Source organism: Ranitomeya imitator, chromosome 4 (assembly GCF_032444005.1).
Source record: "Ranitomeya imitator isolate aRanImi1 chromosome 4, aRanImi1.pri, whole genome shotgun sequence".
In the NCBI taxonomy this organism is placed as follows: Eukaryota; Metazoa; Chordata; class Amphibia; order Anura; family Dendrobatidae; genus Ranitomeya; species Ranitomeya imitator.
Genome location: NC_091285.1, coordinates 549,452,379 through 549,468,270, shown reverse-complemented (window position 1 = coordinate 549,468,270; position 15,892 = coordinate 549,452,379). Strand labels below are relative to the sequence as shown.

General features: G+C 43.6%; 1 protein-coding gene across 7 annotated transcripts in view; it reads left to right on the top strand.

Annotated features, from left to right (window-relative positions):
- The window catches only part of AKAP13 (A-kinase anchoring protein 13), a 303,165-nt gene that overhangs the window by 78,824 nt on the left and 208,449 nt on the right, over window positions 1-15,892 (top strand). For all 7 annotated transcript variants that reach the window (XM_069766257.1, XM_069766253.1, XM_069766256.1 and 4 more), the window contains exon 2: window positions 3,725-3,774. In XM_069766257.1, the coding sequence (XP_069622358.1) occupies window positions 3,742-3,774 (33 nt within the window). In that variant the 5' untranslated portion in view covers window positions 3,725-3,741. The remainder of the gene's footprint in view (window positions 1-3,724; window positions 3,775-15,892) is intronic.

The window sequence follows — 15,892 nt, the reverse complement described above, 5'->3', positions numbered from 1 at the left end:
ACTGTAAATGTAATCTAAACCCTAACCCTAACTTTAGCCCCAACCCTAACTGTAGCCCCAACCCTAACCCTAACCCTAATCCTAGCCCTAACCCTAGCCCTAACCCTAACCCTAGCCCTAACCCTAGCCCTAACCCTAGCCCTAACCCTAGCCCTAACCCTAGCCCTAGCCCTAACCCTAGCCCTAACCCTAGCCCTAACCCTAGCCCTAACCCTAGCCCTAACCCTAGCCCTAACCCTAGCCCTAACCCTAGCCCTAACCCTAGCCCTAGCCCTAACCCTAGCCCTAATGGGAAAATGGAAATAAATACATTTTTTTTTATTTTTCCCTAACTAAGGGGGTGATGAAGGGGGGTTTGATTTACTTTTATAGCGAGTTTTTTAGCGGATTTTTATGATTGGCAGCCGTCACACACTGAAAGACCCTTTTTATTGCAAAAAATATTTTTTGCAATACCACATTTTGAGAGCTATAATTTTTCCATATTTTGGTCCACAGAGTCATGTGAGGTCTTGTTTTTTGCGGGACGAGTTGACGTTTTTATTGAAAACATTTTTGGGCACGTGACATTTTTTTATCGCTTTTTATTCCGATTTTTGTGAGGAAGAATGACCAAAAGCCAGCTATTCATGAATTTCTATTGGGGGAGGCGTTTATACCGTTCCGCGTTTGGTAAAATTGATAAATCAGTTTTATTCTTCGGGTCAGTACGATTACAGCGATACCTCATTTATATCATTTTTTTATGGTTTGGTGCTTTTATACGATAAAAACTATTTTACAGAAAAAATAATTATTTTTGCATCGCTTTATTCTCAGGACTATAACTTTTTTATTTTTTTGCTGATGATGCTGTATGGCGGCTCTTTTTTTGCGGGACAATATGACTCTTTCAGCGGTACCATGGTTATTTATATCTGTCCTTTTGATCGCGTGTTATTCCACTTTTTGTTCGGCGGTATGATAATAAAGCGTTGTTTTTTGCCTCGTTTTTTTTTTTTTTTTCTTACGGTGTTTACTGAAGGGGTTAACTAGTGGGCCAGTTTTATAGGTCGGGCCGTTACGGACGTGGCGATACTAAATATGTGTACTTTTATTGGTTTTTTTTTTTTATTTAGATGAAGAAATGTATTTATGGGAATAATATTTTTTTTTTTTTTTCATTATTTTGGAATATTTTTTTTTATTTTTTTTACACATTTGGAAATTTTTTTTTTTACTTTTTTACTTTGTCCCAGGGGGGGACATCACAGATCAGTGATCTGACAGTTTGCACAGCACTCTGTCAGATCACTGATCTGATAGGAGTGCAGGCTGCTTCACAGTGCCTGCTCTGAGCAGGCTCTGTGAAGCCACCTCCCTCCCTGCAGGACCCGGATCCGCGGCCATCTTGGATCCGGGGCTCGAGCAGGGAGGGAGGTGAGGAGACCCTCGCAGCAACGCGATCACATCGCGTTGCTGCGGGGGGCTCAGGGAAGCCCGCAGGGAGCCCCCTCCCTGCGCGGTGCTTCCCTGTACCGCCGGCACATCGCGATCATCTTTGATCGCGGTGTGCCAGGGGTTAATGTGCCGGGGGCGGTCCGTGACCGCTCCTGGCACATAGTGCCGGATGTCAGCTGCGATAAGCAGCTGACACCCGGCCGCGATCGGCCGCGCTCCCCCCGTGAGCGCGGCCGATCGGCTATGACGTACTATCCCGTCCAGGGTCAGATAAGCCCAGGGCACCTCGACGGGATAGTACGTCTAAGGTCACAGAGGGGTTAATGTAAGCGTGTTTTTTTTTTTTTTTTTTTAGCTTTTTTTCCACAGAAAACTGCCAAAAAAAAAGCAAAAATCCTGAACGTGTGCACATAGCCTTAAAGTTTTGGAAATCATTTTGTATCCAAATGCGGCTTTAAACTTCACAACAGTATCACGGACCTGCCTGTTGTGCTCCTTGTTCTTCATGATGCGCTCTGTGCTTCAAACAGAACCCTGAGACTATCACAGAGCAGGTGCATTTATACGGAGACTTGATGACACACAGGTGGATTATATTTATCATCATTAGGCATTTAGGACAATATTGGATGATTCAGAGATCCACAATGAGCTTCTGGAGTGAGTTTGCTGCACTGAAAGTAAAGTGGCCGAATAATATTGCATGCCCCGCTTTTCAGTTTTTGAATTTCCACAAAAATTTAAAATAACCAATAAATTTCGTTCAACTTCACAATTGTGTTCCACTTGTTGTTGATTCTTCACCAAAAATTTACATTTGGCATCTTTGTTTGAAGCATGAGATGTGGGAAAAGGATGAAAAGTTCTAGGGGGCCGAATACTTTTGCAAGGCAGTGTACAATAGGAGACCAGATGCCTTTTTATTAGTCAACGCATTTCACAGTAATCATACCTCTTCATCATGACAGACCATAATGATCATTCTGGTTTGTCCTGATGAAGAGGAATGATTACCTCGAAATGCGTACACATTATTACTGATGCACACCCAGCTTTCCGAAGCTCCTGAACGGTCCACTACTTGCACACTCGTTACAAAGTAACACAACCAAGCTGTTTTATCTTCTTAAGATTGTGGGTACTTAGAACTATGAGGGATAAGCATTTAAATTTTAGATTTAAAGAACCACGCCCATTGTTTTTTATTAATTAAATGTTTGTACATGCATGTAATGTAGTGTGAGTGTATTCATACCTTCTACCATTGCTCTTCGGAGTCCAACACTGTTCTGCTTCTCTTCTCAGTGAAACACACTGATGTATCAGCCCCCAGCTGTCAGTTTTACCTGGCTGGTTATCAAAAATACAGGGGAACCCATGCCTTTTTTTTATTTTATTTATAGTGTAGGTGGCGGGTGATGAATACTTCTATCAGCCGCTCCTGCTTTTGCTGTTATTAGCGACAGCAGGTGTAGGCTGATGGAAGTATTACTCCCATCAGCTGCCGCCTGCTCTCGCTGTTATCAGTTGGATATAACTCCTCTTTCTCCCCTGCTTGTGCTGATCACCAGCAGAGCAGGGGAGGATGATGAGCGCTGTCTTCAGCACCCCCGCCGGGGAACAGCGCTAACTGTACCGGTGCTTCTCAGGCGCCAGTGCGTGTGTTACTGATGGGGCACACCGTTGCCACATATCACACACACGGGCACTGATATCTCCAGTACCAGAAATACCAGGACGTGTGAAACCGGCCTAATTCTGGATTCACATATTGTGTGTCTGCATGTTAACTTATTGGTTTGGGGATTTTTGCTGTGGATTCTGCGCGATTAAAATATGTGATCAAATCCACTTTTACCGTATATACTCGAGTATAAGCCGAGATTTTCAGCCCATTTTTTTGGGCTGAAGGTCCCCCTCTCGGCTTATACTCGAGTTATACCCAGGGTCGGCAGGGGAGGGAGAGCGGGGGCTGTCTAATAATACTCACCTGCTCCTGGCGCCGTCCCTGCAGGTCCCTGGCTTCCCCGGCGCCGGCAGCTTCTTCCTGTACTGAGCGGTCACATGGTACCGCTCATTACAGTAATGAATATGCGGCTCCACCTCCCATAGGGAGCCCCGAAAAATACACAATTGAAGCCTCAAAATTGTATGAAAATTTTGCTTTATACACAGTGATTTCATGTTGAATTGTAATTATGACAATTGTGATCTGTGTTTAAATCAAATCCTCGATTTCTGTAATCTTGTTGTTCACAATTAATTCCTTTTGTCTTGGTTCTAGATACTGTGTCCTGGGTCATGAAGCTTAATCCAACACAAGCTCCATTATATGTAAGTGCATTTACTTTTATTACTATTTGAGCTACTGAATGAAATACTTAAATTTAAAGCAACAAATATCTTATCGCTTTGCAAGAGGAGATATTAGTTGTCCTGAGATTAGATTCACGCATTAAATAAAGGTGACAGGACCTGTTACTATGTAGGTGGCCATAAACCTTCAGGAACTGTTGAGCATTCGGCTTCTCCTGAACCACGCTCCCGTATACAAGTACGCTGAGCTGTGAGTGCATCTGTTCTGAATTTGCAGAGCCCCAAGGTGCTTAAGCTCACTTCCCCCAAAAAGTATATGGTATCCCAGTACCCATTCTAATGCTGCTGAATGAGGCAGTTGTCGTGTGGCAGTAGATTTGTTCCAGTGTGTCAGAATTGGTTTGGGCACTGTGAGTTAGGAGATGTAATACATTCCATTGTATATGGATGACTCCTAAATGTGCTTTGCTGCTATCTACTGACCAATGTGTACTGTATATGAAAGCTAAGTGATTATTCTCTTCATAACAATCTGCCGTAGAATCGGCTATGAAGAGCCTCATGGATCAGGACTCTCACAGACTTCCTGAGGTAACTCCCAGCTCAAGACTCTCACACTTGCTGAGGTAACTTCCAGATCTGGGCAGTTCAAGCTGCCTGAGGGAGCAAACAGTACTACTCCCATCATAGTTTTCCATGAAAGTTCACGTTGAGGGGACATCTTTCTCAACATAATCTCCTCTACAAGGGAGTGAAGCCTCATCCAGTCAGGAGAGATAAAGCTGCACATGTGCTCTCCTGCATGCTGGTTATCCTGTTTGCGTCTAGCCAGGACCAGATCCATGTGCTTGCCACGCCACCAACTTTATTTAAGCTACCACCTGTTATAGGGAACGATAGGCTCAAAACTGTGAGTACTTCCACACTTGTGTGTTTCCACAGAGAGACAATCTGTGAAGGTCCCTCCATCAGTGTAATATTTCTTGGACTGTGCATAGCACTTCCTCTAATAGCAAATGAAGATAACTCTGCTCCAGCCGCCCTGAGAGGCCATAACCTCTCTCGCCTCAGGAGGAGAGAATCATTACTTTCAATATACTGTGAATTTTGCCTTTGAGAGACTGTGTATCCTGTTACCTCTTTCAGTAAAATTATGTTTACAAGTTCACCTGTGTGTCTGGCTGCTTGAGATTGCACAAACACCATGGGCGCCCCAAAACCTGCACCCAGACCCCACCGCTACAGATGTGCCCCTGTCATCCACAAGTGCCACATCCCGCTATTGACAGTTGTTGTGGACATGAGGGAAGTGTTGAGGGGTCCAGCGACCAACATCAGCTACCGGACATTATCTGCTGCCAGTGGGACTATATGCCCCAGCTGGCCCTTCTGCAACATCTGGCACGTCCCCAGTGGCCCACCACAAGTACCTTGTAAATTATTACCTAATCTTTCTACAGTACATAAATACCCTGTGTATGGTCAAATGGACATATAGCAGACTGAGAAGAAAAGGACTACCATTTGACTATTGGCGTTCAGATTTTTCTGGAGTAGTTTTTAAGTGCGATTTGCAGACCCTGAAATGACAAAATGGCTAAAATAACCAGAAATTAATTGAATTTGCAAATTGCACTCGGAATTAACCTACAGGCATATATGACTGTTTTGACCCCAGAGACGGTTCCCAGAAATTAGTGGATGTTGCAGAGTGAAAATTCCAAGTGCACAATACATAGAGCACTGTTAGTGCTTCTGGAGACATAAATTTGTTAATTGGGTTGTCCACTACTTCTCATATTGAGATCGATCATCAATTATTATCTGTGGGGGTCAAATATACGGTACCTATGATCAGCTGAATCCAGCTCCGGAACAGTCAGAACGAAGCAATGTTCCTCCAGAGCACAGGCTGCTGCCAAGTACTGCAGTACATTCACTTCAATGAGAGGCAAAACGCAGTGTTTTGGTCGCTGCCACTAAGCAATTATGGGGAACCTCGGGCACTTGATGACCATTTATCCACCCCCCCTGGGCAGATTTCTGGGGACCACAGTTCTTGGGGCGCCAGCTGTATTTTGATGGCTGCCGGCCCATTAATTTCTTCTTGCTCTGTGAGCATGAGCACGCAGTGTTCACAACTGAACCCTGAGGCGCGTGCATCGAAAGATTACGTCCTGACATTACTGTTAAATGACTAATGACGTTAGGGTCTGAAACGCGCCTGCCAGTGTGAACTTCCCCCTCTGGGATGGTGACTATTATGCTGTTCATTATGGATTTAAAAATGTTTCAATAAACTTTGTTTTATGGCATTCCTGGAGCTGGATTTTTTTCTACATTCTATTTGTATTCCCGCTGCACTGTCTGTGCTTTGGATCCCTGGCTTCTTTTGCGTGAGCTGACTTATTTTACCCCATTTTTATATTGTCCTTGGAGTTAGCGCACAATTTTTACGGCCCCCGAAGGATGCTATAAATATCCAAATGGGACTTGGCAGGCAAAAAAGTTTCCCCACCTCTGGCCTAAATGTTGATTACAGCAGCTATAATACACAATCTAAAGGGAGAAAAATAGCGGCACTCTATACCATGTAGGTGCTAATCTTTTATTCCAGCCTGAATAAACACAGCAGAGCAGACAGAGTCCCAATTGGTAAGGCTGTTTCACGTGGACACACACTTTCTCAATGCCACGAAATGGCATTGGCTGATTGGGGTTCAGTCTGACCTGCTGTGTATAATAATAATAATAATAATAATATTTTAAAGATTAGCACGTACGTGGTGTTGAGTGCCGCCATTTGTCTCCCTTTGGGTTACTGCTTTCTGTAAGCTGAGCACAACTGCCTGTGCTTCTTTGTGCCTGTGTTGGGATACGGTTCGATGATCAGTGGATTTTGTTTTTCCTGTGAAGCTGCCGAAACCCAGAGCTTGCAGGGCTGGTGACAGATTATTTTTCCCAGCTATAATACGCAGTTGACACCCACTGAGGATGGTACCAGTTCGGCTTGTGACCCGGCTGCATCACAGGGCGGTACGTACAGTATATGGTGGTTTGTAGGACCTGCTTGCTGGTTGCAGTGTACATGTTCGAAGGATATCAAGAAGTGATTAATCAGTCTGTCATCTCAAACTGATAGTTATAACTAAGCATATAGCCTTGTAGGGGATATAGCCCTATACAAATCACACCAATAGGACCAGATCACATGTCGATGTGTGACGTACTTTGATGCACAGACTTCACCGTCTTAAAACCTCAACTCCATTGCCTCGTTGGCATATTTGAAGCTGTGAGGTAAACAGACTTGCAGCCAGCCCTCGCGTCACAGTCTGAGTCCAGGACACCGTGTGAAGCTGTTCTTATAGCTTTAACCACTACCTCTATTTTGCAGAAACTAAAGTTTAATCAAGTATACTAATTGGGGTGCTGGGTGCTCCTTTGCGGATAAGAGGCTTTATGCATTGCTCTACCCACTGGTTTTGAATGCCCCTATCTCTCCTACTGATAATGGCCAGGACTGGCCTGAGTTTTTCCGGCAGACAGTGTGTGCTCCAGGCTGTCACACCAGTAAAGGTACCGTCACACTAAGCGACGCTGCAGCGATACCGACAACGATCCGGATCGCTGCAGCGTCGCTGTTTGGTCGCTGGAGAGCTGTCACACAGACAGCTCTCCAGTGACCAACGATCCTGAAGTCCCCGGGTAACCAGGGTAAACATCGGGTTACTAAGCGCAGGGCCGCGCTTAGTAACCCGATGTTTACCCTGGTTACCAGCGTAAACGTAAAAAAACAAACAAACAGTACATACATACCTTCCGCTGTCTGTCCTCCGGCGCTGTGCTTCTCTGCACTCCTCTGCACTGACTGTGAGCACAGCTGCCGGAAAGCAGAGTGGTGACGTCACCACTCTGCTTTCCGGCCGCTGTGCTCACAGTGAGTGCAGGAAAGCACAGCGCCGGAGGACAGACAGCGGTAGGGAAGTATGTAGCGTTTGTTTTTTTTACTTTTAGGATGGTATCCAGGGTAAACATCGGGTTACTAAGCGCGGCCCTGCGCTTAGTAACCCGATGTTTACCCTGGTTACCAGCGAAGACATCTCTGAATCGGTGTCACACACACCGATTCAGCGATGTCAGCGGGAGAGCCAGCGACCAAATAAAGTTCTGGCCTTCTAGCCCCGACCAACGACATCACAGCAGGATTCTGATCGCTGCTGCGTGTCAAACTGAACGATATCGCTAGCGAGGACGCTGCAACGTCTCGGATCGCTAGCGATATCGTTTAGTGTGAAGGTACCTTAAAGGGAAGGTGCCACCAGTTTTCTTGTATTTTGTTTTTTTGTGAAATTAAGCTTAAAATAGTAATTAAAATTTATTAATGCAATGTTTGCACTGTTTGCAAACATTTCTATATGAAAAATATTATATATTTTTCTACAAATATACATATTTACCACTAGGGGGAGCATTTTCCGTTTTAGACCTCAAGCAGCTATAGTAAGATTTAGCAGCTCTGCCCCAGGGATATTAGACCACCCAAAAGGGGAGGGAAATGGTGATGTCAGCAGTTACTGCCCCAACAGTAAGAATGAAGAGCAGCATCACAGGGCAGCACCATTTTGTGTGTGACTGCCCTGTGACCTGCTGTCACCAGCAGTTACTGCATCAGAGGAGCAGAACACAGTGGGCTCAGCAGCATCTGGACCCAAGAAGAGTGAAGACATCTGGTGTGCATGGAGCAGCATTGGGAGCTGTCTGGGACTCATCCCTATGTAGCATACATGTATGTAGCATGTTTGTAGCATGTACGTAGCATGCATGTATGTATGTAGCATGTATGCAGCATGTATGTAGCACGTATGTATGGAGTATTTTTTTTTTTTTCATTCAACACATTAGCCGGATGATGGGACTATTACTGTCCCATAATTGGCTAATGTGTCAATCACTGTCATTGTAGCAGGCATCGTCCGATGGGACTTGTAGTCCCATCGGACGATGCTTGCACACACGCACAGAGACCCCCCCACGCCGCACAGAGCCCCCCCACGCCGCACAGAGCCCCCCCACGCCGCACAGAGCCCCCCCCACGCCGCACAGAGACCCCCCCACGCTGCACAGAGAGGGAGAGCGACACAGGGGGAGAGTGCAGTTTACCGGAGATCACTGGGACTGTGTGCAAGTGGGGAGGCGGAGACAGAGCAGGAGAAGCACACAGGGCAGCGTGTGAGCAGAGGATGTCTGCCCAGAACCTGCAGTGCCTGGAGTACAGAGGAGCAGTCAGTGCTTCTGTCCTGCGATAGAGAGTAAGTGGAGCTCAACAAATAGCACTGGACTATAATAAAATGGCAGCTAGTCACACCTACAGCAGTGAGTTGTGCAGCCCACAGAGGCTTGCCCAGCTCACTGCTAATGCTGCTGCAATGTTACAGATAGGGTCCAAGCCGGTCTATTATCTCCTATGTCCATGGGGTGCCGTAATCTGACACTGATAGTGACCTGCTACTGCTGCAAAACCAAGATGTCAGCCCCCAGTGCATTCTTTATACTCATATAACAAACGGAATCTGTTTTACATGCATTCAAATCTGGGTTATAACAGCATGTTATGCTACATTACATTGATTAATTAATGATCTACAAACGCGGTACCTTCCCTTTAAGGGAGGTGAAAACATGTAAAACCAGTGGGCAGAATGGTGCACTGAGCACCCTACTTAAATGATTTGTTTATACTTCAGTTTCTACGGATTGGAGGCAGAAATTAGATATTAAGGTTTTGGTCAGATGGCCGTAGATTCATCCAAGAGAATAATCGGTTAGCACTCGTCCAATGTATACGCTCATGTGAACGAGCCCTTAAGGTGTTGTATCCCATACAACAGTGTCTCCTGTGTGATGTACGTTCTCTTGGCCCAGTGTCTACTATGTGATCTATATGTTCCTGGCCCAGTGTCTCCTACAGTATGTGATGTTTATGCACGCACCAGTCCTAGTGTCTCCTATGTGATTACTTATATACAGCAATCTTGGTCTCATGTTATGTGATGTACAGTATGTACTGCAGTCTGTCTCCTTTGTGACGTATATACCGCAGTTTCGGCATCTATGTGATGTGATGCAGACCTCCCTCACATTAGGGTGAGATTTACTAAATATTGCTAAATAATTTTCAAGTTTATAATTTTGAATGTCCCGCAAATGATGGTATAAATATCCAAATGGCCCTTCACAGGAAAAAAGTTCCCCACCTCTATCTTACAAAAATAAACTTTATTCCATCAGCATCATACAAGTGCTTCTCACTAAATTATAATATCATCAAAAAGTTAATTTATTTCAGTTCTTCAATACAAAAAGTTAATTTCCGAAATGTTGTCTTTCTGAAATGTATGTTCAGTAAATGCACTCAATACATGGTCTGGGCTCCTTTGGCATCAGTTACTGCATCAATGTGGCGTGGCATGGAGGTAATCAGCCTGTGGCACTGCTGAGGTGTTATGGAAGCCCAGGTTGTTGGGTCTGGTGTTTCTCCTCTTCCACTTGACAATACCCCATATGGTTAAGGTCAGGCGAGTTTGCTAGCCAATCAAGCACAGTGTTACTGTTGTTTTTAAACCAGGTATTGATACTTTTGGCAGTATGGACAGATGCTAAGTCCTGCTGCAGAGTGAAATTTCCATCTCCAAAAAGTTTGTCGGCAGAGGGAAGGATGAAGTGCTCTACAATTTCCTGGTAGACGGCTGCACTGACTTTGGTCTTGATAAAACACAATGGACCTACACCATCAGATGACATGACTCCCCAACCCATCACTGATTGTGGAAACTTCACACTAGACCTCCAGCAGCTTGGATTGTGGCCTCTCCACTCTTCCTCCAGACTCTGGGACCTTGATTTCCAAATGAAATGCAAAATTTACTTTCATCTGAATGCAACACCTTGGACTACTGAGCAACAGACCAGTTTTTTCTCCTTGGCCCAGGTAAGAAGCTTCTGGTGTGGTCTGTTGGTCATGGTTGGCTTGACGCAAGGAATGCAACACTTGTAGCCCATGTCCTGGATACCTCTGTCTGTGGTGGCTCTTGAAGCGATGGCTCCAGCAGAAGTCCAATCCTTGTGAATCTCCTCAAATTTCTGAATGGCCTTTTCTTAACAATCCTTTCAAGTCTTCGGTTATCCCGGTTGTTGCTTGTGCACCTTTTTCTACCACACTTTTTCCTCCCTCTTACCACAACTTGCCATTAATATGCTTGGAGACAGCACTCTGTGAACAGCCAACTTCTTTAGCAATGAACTGTTGTGGCTTACCCTAGTTTTAGAGTGTGTCAATGATTGCCTTCTGGACATCTGTCAAGTCAGCAGTCTTCCCCCATGATTATGGAGCCTTCTGAAACAGACTAAAGCCTCTTTCACACTTTCGTCTTTCTTTTTCCGCCACAATGCGTCATTTTGTGAGGGGAAAAAAACGGATCCAGCAAATGTTTCTGCTGGATCCGTTTTTTTCTCATAGACTTGTATTAGTGACGGATGGCCTTCCGTGTTATCCGTCGTGCACTGGATCCGTCGTAAAATTGCTGTTTGTCGGGCAGAGACAACGCACAAAGGAACGTTTTTTTTCTGTACGTCGGAAAATTGCTCAGTGACGGGTCCTGTTCTGTCCGTCGTTGGCTATAATGGAAGCCTATGGACGCAGGAATCCAGCGACGGATGCGGTCTTTTGAAACTAAGCATGCGAGGAAGAATTTCCCATCAGGGAATTCTCTCTCGCTCTCTATCTCTCTTTTTAGTATTGATGCTGCCTATGCAGCATGAATAGTAAAAAGATATAATTTAAAAAAATAAAAAATCATGATATTCTTACCTTCTGGCGTCCCCCGTAGCCTTCCCGATACGCACGATGCTGCCGGCAGTTCCCAGTGATGCCTTGTGACAATAACCCGATGACTTAGTGGTGTCGCGAGATGGCTACGTCATCACAGGTCATTGCTTGCAAGGCATTACTAGGAACTGGAGCTGCCGGCAGCATCGCGAGTACCGGGAAGGCTACGGGTAGTATCATTATGCAGGCTGTTGGTAATTAGAGGATCCAAGACAGGCACAAGTCTGGGGTAAGCGATGCCCCACCGGATTAGTCCAATCTTATTCTTATATGCCACACGGCAGGCTAAAATTCAATTCTTAATTGCATCTATAGTGTAGCGCAATGTTTCCCAAACACCAGTCCTCGCCGCCCCCAACAGACCATGTTTTCAGGATTTCCTCAGTGTTCCACAGGTGGTGGAATTATTATCAAGGCATCAGAAATCTCCATCTGTGTAATACAAAGGAAAAACGTGAGGACTGGAGTTTAAGGAACGCTGGTATAATGCATCAAATGCATTGTTAGGAAGCAGGAATTGGCATGTATAACGCTTTTGTAGTGGTCGGGAATAGTCAGGTGACCTGATTTACTACTGTTTTCATAAGAGAAGCCTCAATGATCAGAATTCCTTTTTATGTGCCTAAAGTTAGACAGTTTGGCTCTGTCCTTGGCAGATTGTGAATTTTTCTAAAAAAAAAAAATAAAAAGTCAGAGTTGAAAAGTCTGGACCACAGTTTCTCTAAGCTCTGTAAAATTATTGTAAGGTAAACATAATAGAAATAGTTACAATAATATGTCTGCTATGCTGCAGCAAAATAGTTCTATGTCGATTTACTCTGGGATTTACCAGATAGTCCGATAGTCAAGTTATATGATGTGCTAGCTACAGGATGGGATTAATTGTCCGGCATGTGTTTCCAAGCACAAAGTGCACTAAAGTCATGTGTTATAACATTGCCGCTCAAACTGATGATTTCTAATAATGTATATTTATTATGTGTAGGCTGTTAAACTGCTCACACAGCTTCTGTAGGTAACCATACACACTGGCATCGGCAACCTTCCAACATATCCATATAAATATCTGCTTGTTTAGAAGAATGCAGATTCTGAAATACTTTGTTGCAGAATAGTTACTGAATTGTCACAATTGGTCTTTTTTATTTTTTTTTTATTTTAAAGTATAAGCGTTACAGAACAATAATAAATGTTTCTGAAGTTTTCTCTTTGATCTCAAAACATTTTTTGACCTCATTTCCTATCAGTGGATGAAGATAATCTGTCATATTTAGAAGCTGAGAACCAATATAGGACTGACATAGACTGATACCAATGTATCTAGAGTAGGCTACATAATGAGGAGCAAATGTCTCTCCAGACGGATACATTTTACCTGCAGTACATTGTAGCCGACATTCTGGACAGATGTCTAGGCTATTTAGCAAACAGACAATTCCCTAGCCTGAATACTTTTGTAGCAAAACCTCATCTTAACCCCTTCATGACCTGGGGTATTTTCTTTTTGTCCGTTTTCGTTTTTTGCTCCCCACCTTGACAGAGCCATAACTTTTATTTTTTTATTTTTCTGTCATGATGGCCATGTAAGGGCTTAGTTTTTGCGGGATGAGCTGTACTTTTGAACGACAGTTGGTTTTAGCATGTCATGTACTACGGTAGAAAATGGGAAAAAAATTCCAAGTGCCGTGAAATTGCAAAAAAAGTGCAATCCCACACTTGTTTTTTTGTTTGGCTTTTTTCTAGGTTCACTAAATGCTAAAACTGACCTTTTGATTCTCCGGGTCATTATGAGTTCATAGACACCAAACATGTCTAGGTTATTTTTTATCTAAGTGGTGAAAAGAAATTCCAAACTTTGCTAAAAAAAAAATAAAAAAAAAAAATACCTGTAGCGTCTCCATTTTTTGTGATCTGGGGTCGGGTGTGGGCTTATCTTTTGCGCACCGCGCTGACATTTTTAATTATATCATTTTGATTCAGATATGTTCTTTTGTTCAGTTTAATGCAATGTCGCGGCGACAAAAAAACCCATAAGTCTGGCGTTTCAATTTTTTTTCTCGCTATGCCATTTAGCAATAAGCTTAATCCATTTTTTTATTGATAGATCAGGTGATTCTGAAAGCGTCAATACCAAATGTGTATATTTGTTTTTTTTTTCAATTGGTATATTTTGAATGGGGCGAAAGGGGGATGATTTAAACTTTTATATTTTATTTTTTTCATATATTTTTAAAACATTTTTTTTTTACTTTAGCCATGCTTCAATAGCCTCCATGGGAGGCTAGAAGTTGACACAACTCGATCGCGATTCCACCCGCCGCCATTGCAGGCACATGTCAGCTGTTCAAAACAGCTGACATGTCTCGGCTTTGCTGCGGGCTCACTGCCAGAGCCCGCATCCAAGCAGGGTATCTGCCCTCGGACGTACTATCCCATCCGAGGTCAGAAAGGGGTTAAAGGAAACTTGTCTTGCCATATAATGGTATTTAATTGCGATGACATCATTAGAACGAGACTGTTGTACCGAGACGTCAGATGCTGATGGTGAATGATATCGATGGAGTGTCAACTGATGCTCCTTCCTCCATCCTAACTTCCAACTGTTTCTGCTTCTAGGATGCCGATATAGTTTTTTACTTTCTTGGCCTTTTTTCAGAGAATATGAATGATAAACACCAAAATTTTATCTCCACTCATGGTTAGTGGTTGGGTGAAGCCATTGTCAAACTATTGTTGTTTTTCTTTTTAAATCATAATGACAACCCAAAACATCCAAATGACCATGATCAAAAGTTTCACATGCCCAATTTCTTAATACCGTATATTGCCCTTGTAACATCAATGAAGTCTTGAAGTCTTTTGTGGTAGTTATGGATGAGGGTCTTTAGTTTCTCAAATGGTAAAGCTGCCCACTCTTCTTGGCAAAAGCCTTCAGTTCCTGTAAATTCCTGGGCTGACAACATGAACTGCGTGCTTGAGATCTCCCGAGTGGCTCAATGATATTGAGGTTAGGAGACTGAGATGGCAACTCCAGACCCTTCACTTGGCCTGGTGTTCTGGATTGTTGTCCTGTTCGAACGTCCAAGTACGCCCCATGCGCAGCTTCTGAGCTCATGCGTGTAAATTTACCTCCAGTATTTGATGATAGCGTGCTGCATTCATCTTTTCATCAACTTTAACCAAGTTTCCTGTGCCTTTGTAGCTCACACATCCTCAAAACATCAGCGATCCACCTCCATGTTTTACATTAGGAATGGTGTTCCTTTAGCATAGGCCTTGGTGACCTCTTTCCAAATGTAATGTTTATGGTTGTGGCCAAAAAGTTAAATTTTGGTCTCATCACTCCAAATTACCTTGTTCCGGAAGTTTTGAGGCTTGTCTCTGTGCTGTTTTGCGTATTGTAGGCGAGATACTTTGTGGCATTTGCGCAGTAATAGCTTTCTTCTGGCAACTCGACCATGCAGCCCATTTTTCTTCAAGTGCCTCCTTATTGTGCATCTTGAAACAGCCAAATCGCTAGTTTTCAGAGAGTCATGTATTTCAGCTGATGTTATTTGTGGGTTTTTCTTTGCATCCCAAACCATTTTCCTGGCAGTTATGGACGACATTCTTGTTGGTCTACCTGACTGTGGTTTTGTTTTTTTTACAGAGCCCCTGATTTTCCATTTGTTTATCACAGTTTGAATGCTGCTGACTGACATAATCAATTCCTTAGTTATCTTTTTGTATTCCTTTCCTGTTTTATACAGTTCAACTACCTTTTCCCGTAGATCTGTTGACCATTCTTTTGCTTTCCCCATGACTCACAATCCGGAAGCATCAGTGGCTGGATGAAAGATGCAAGAGTCTGTCTGGATCCCAGAAACTCACTCAGCTTTCATGCGCACACACACTGATTACAAGCAAACAGGTCACAGGTGAGGATGTTTCCTTTTAGTAGCCATTGAATCCCATTTGTGTGAACTTCGGTGCATATTATCAGGCCAGAATCACCAACGTATGTGAACTTTTGACCAGGGTCATTTGAATGTTTTGGGTTGTGATTATGATTTCAAAAGAGAAACCACAGTAGTTTTACAATAAATGGCTTCACCCAATCACTAACCATAAGTGGAGAAAAAGTTTTGGTGTTATCATTCATATTCTCTGAAAAAAGGCCAAGTAAGCAAAAATTCTGCTGGGGTATGTAAACTTTTGAGCACAACTGTATGTGTGCCCTATGTAATTGGATATGAAGTGTGTATGTAT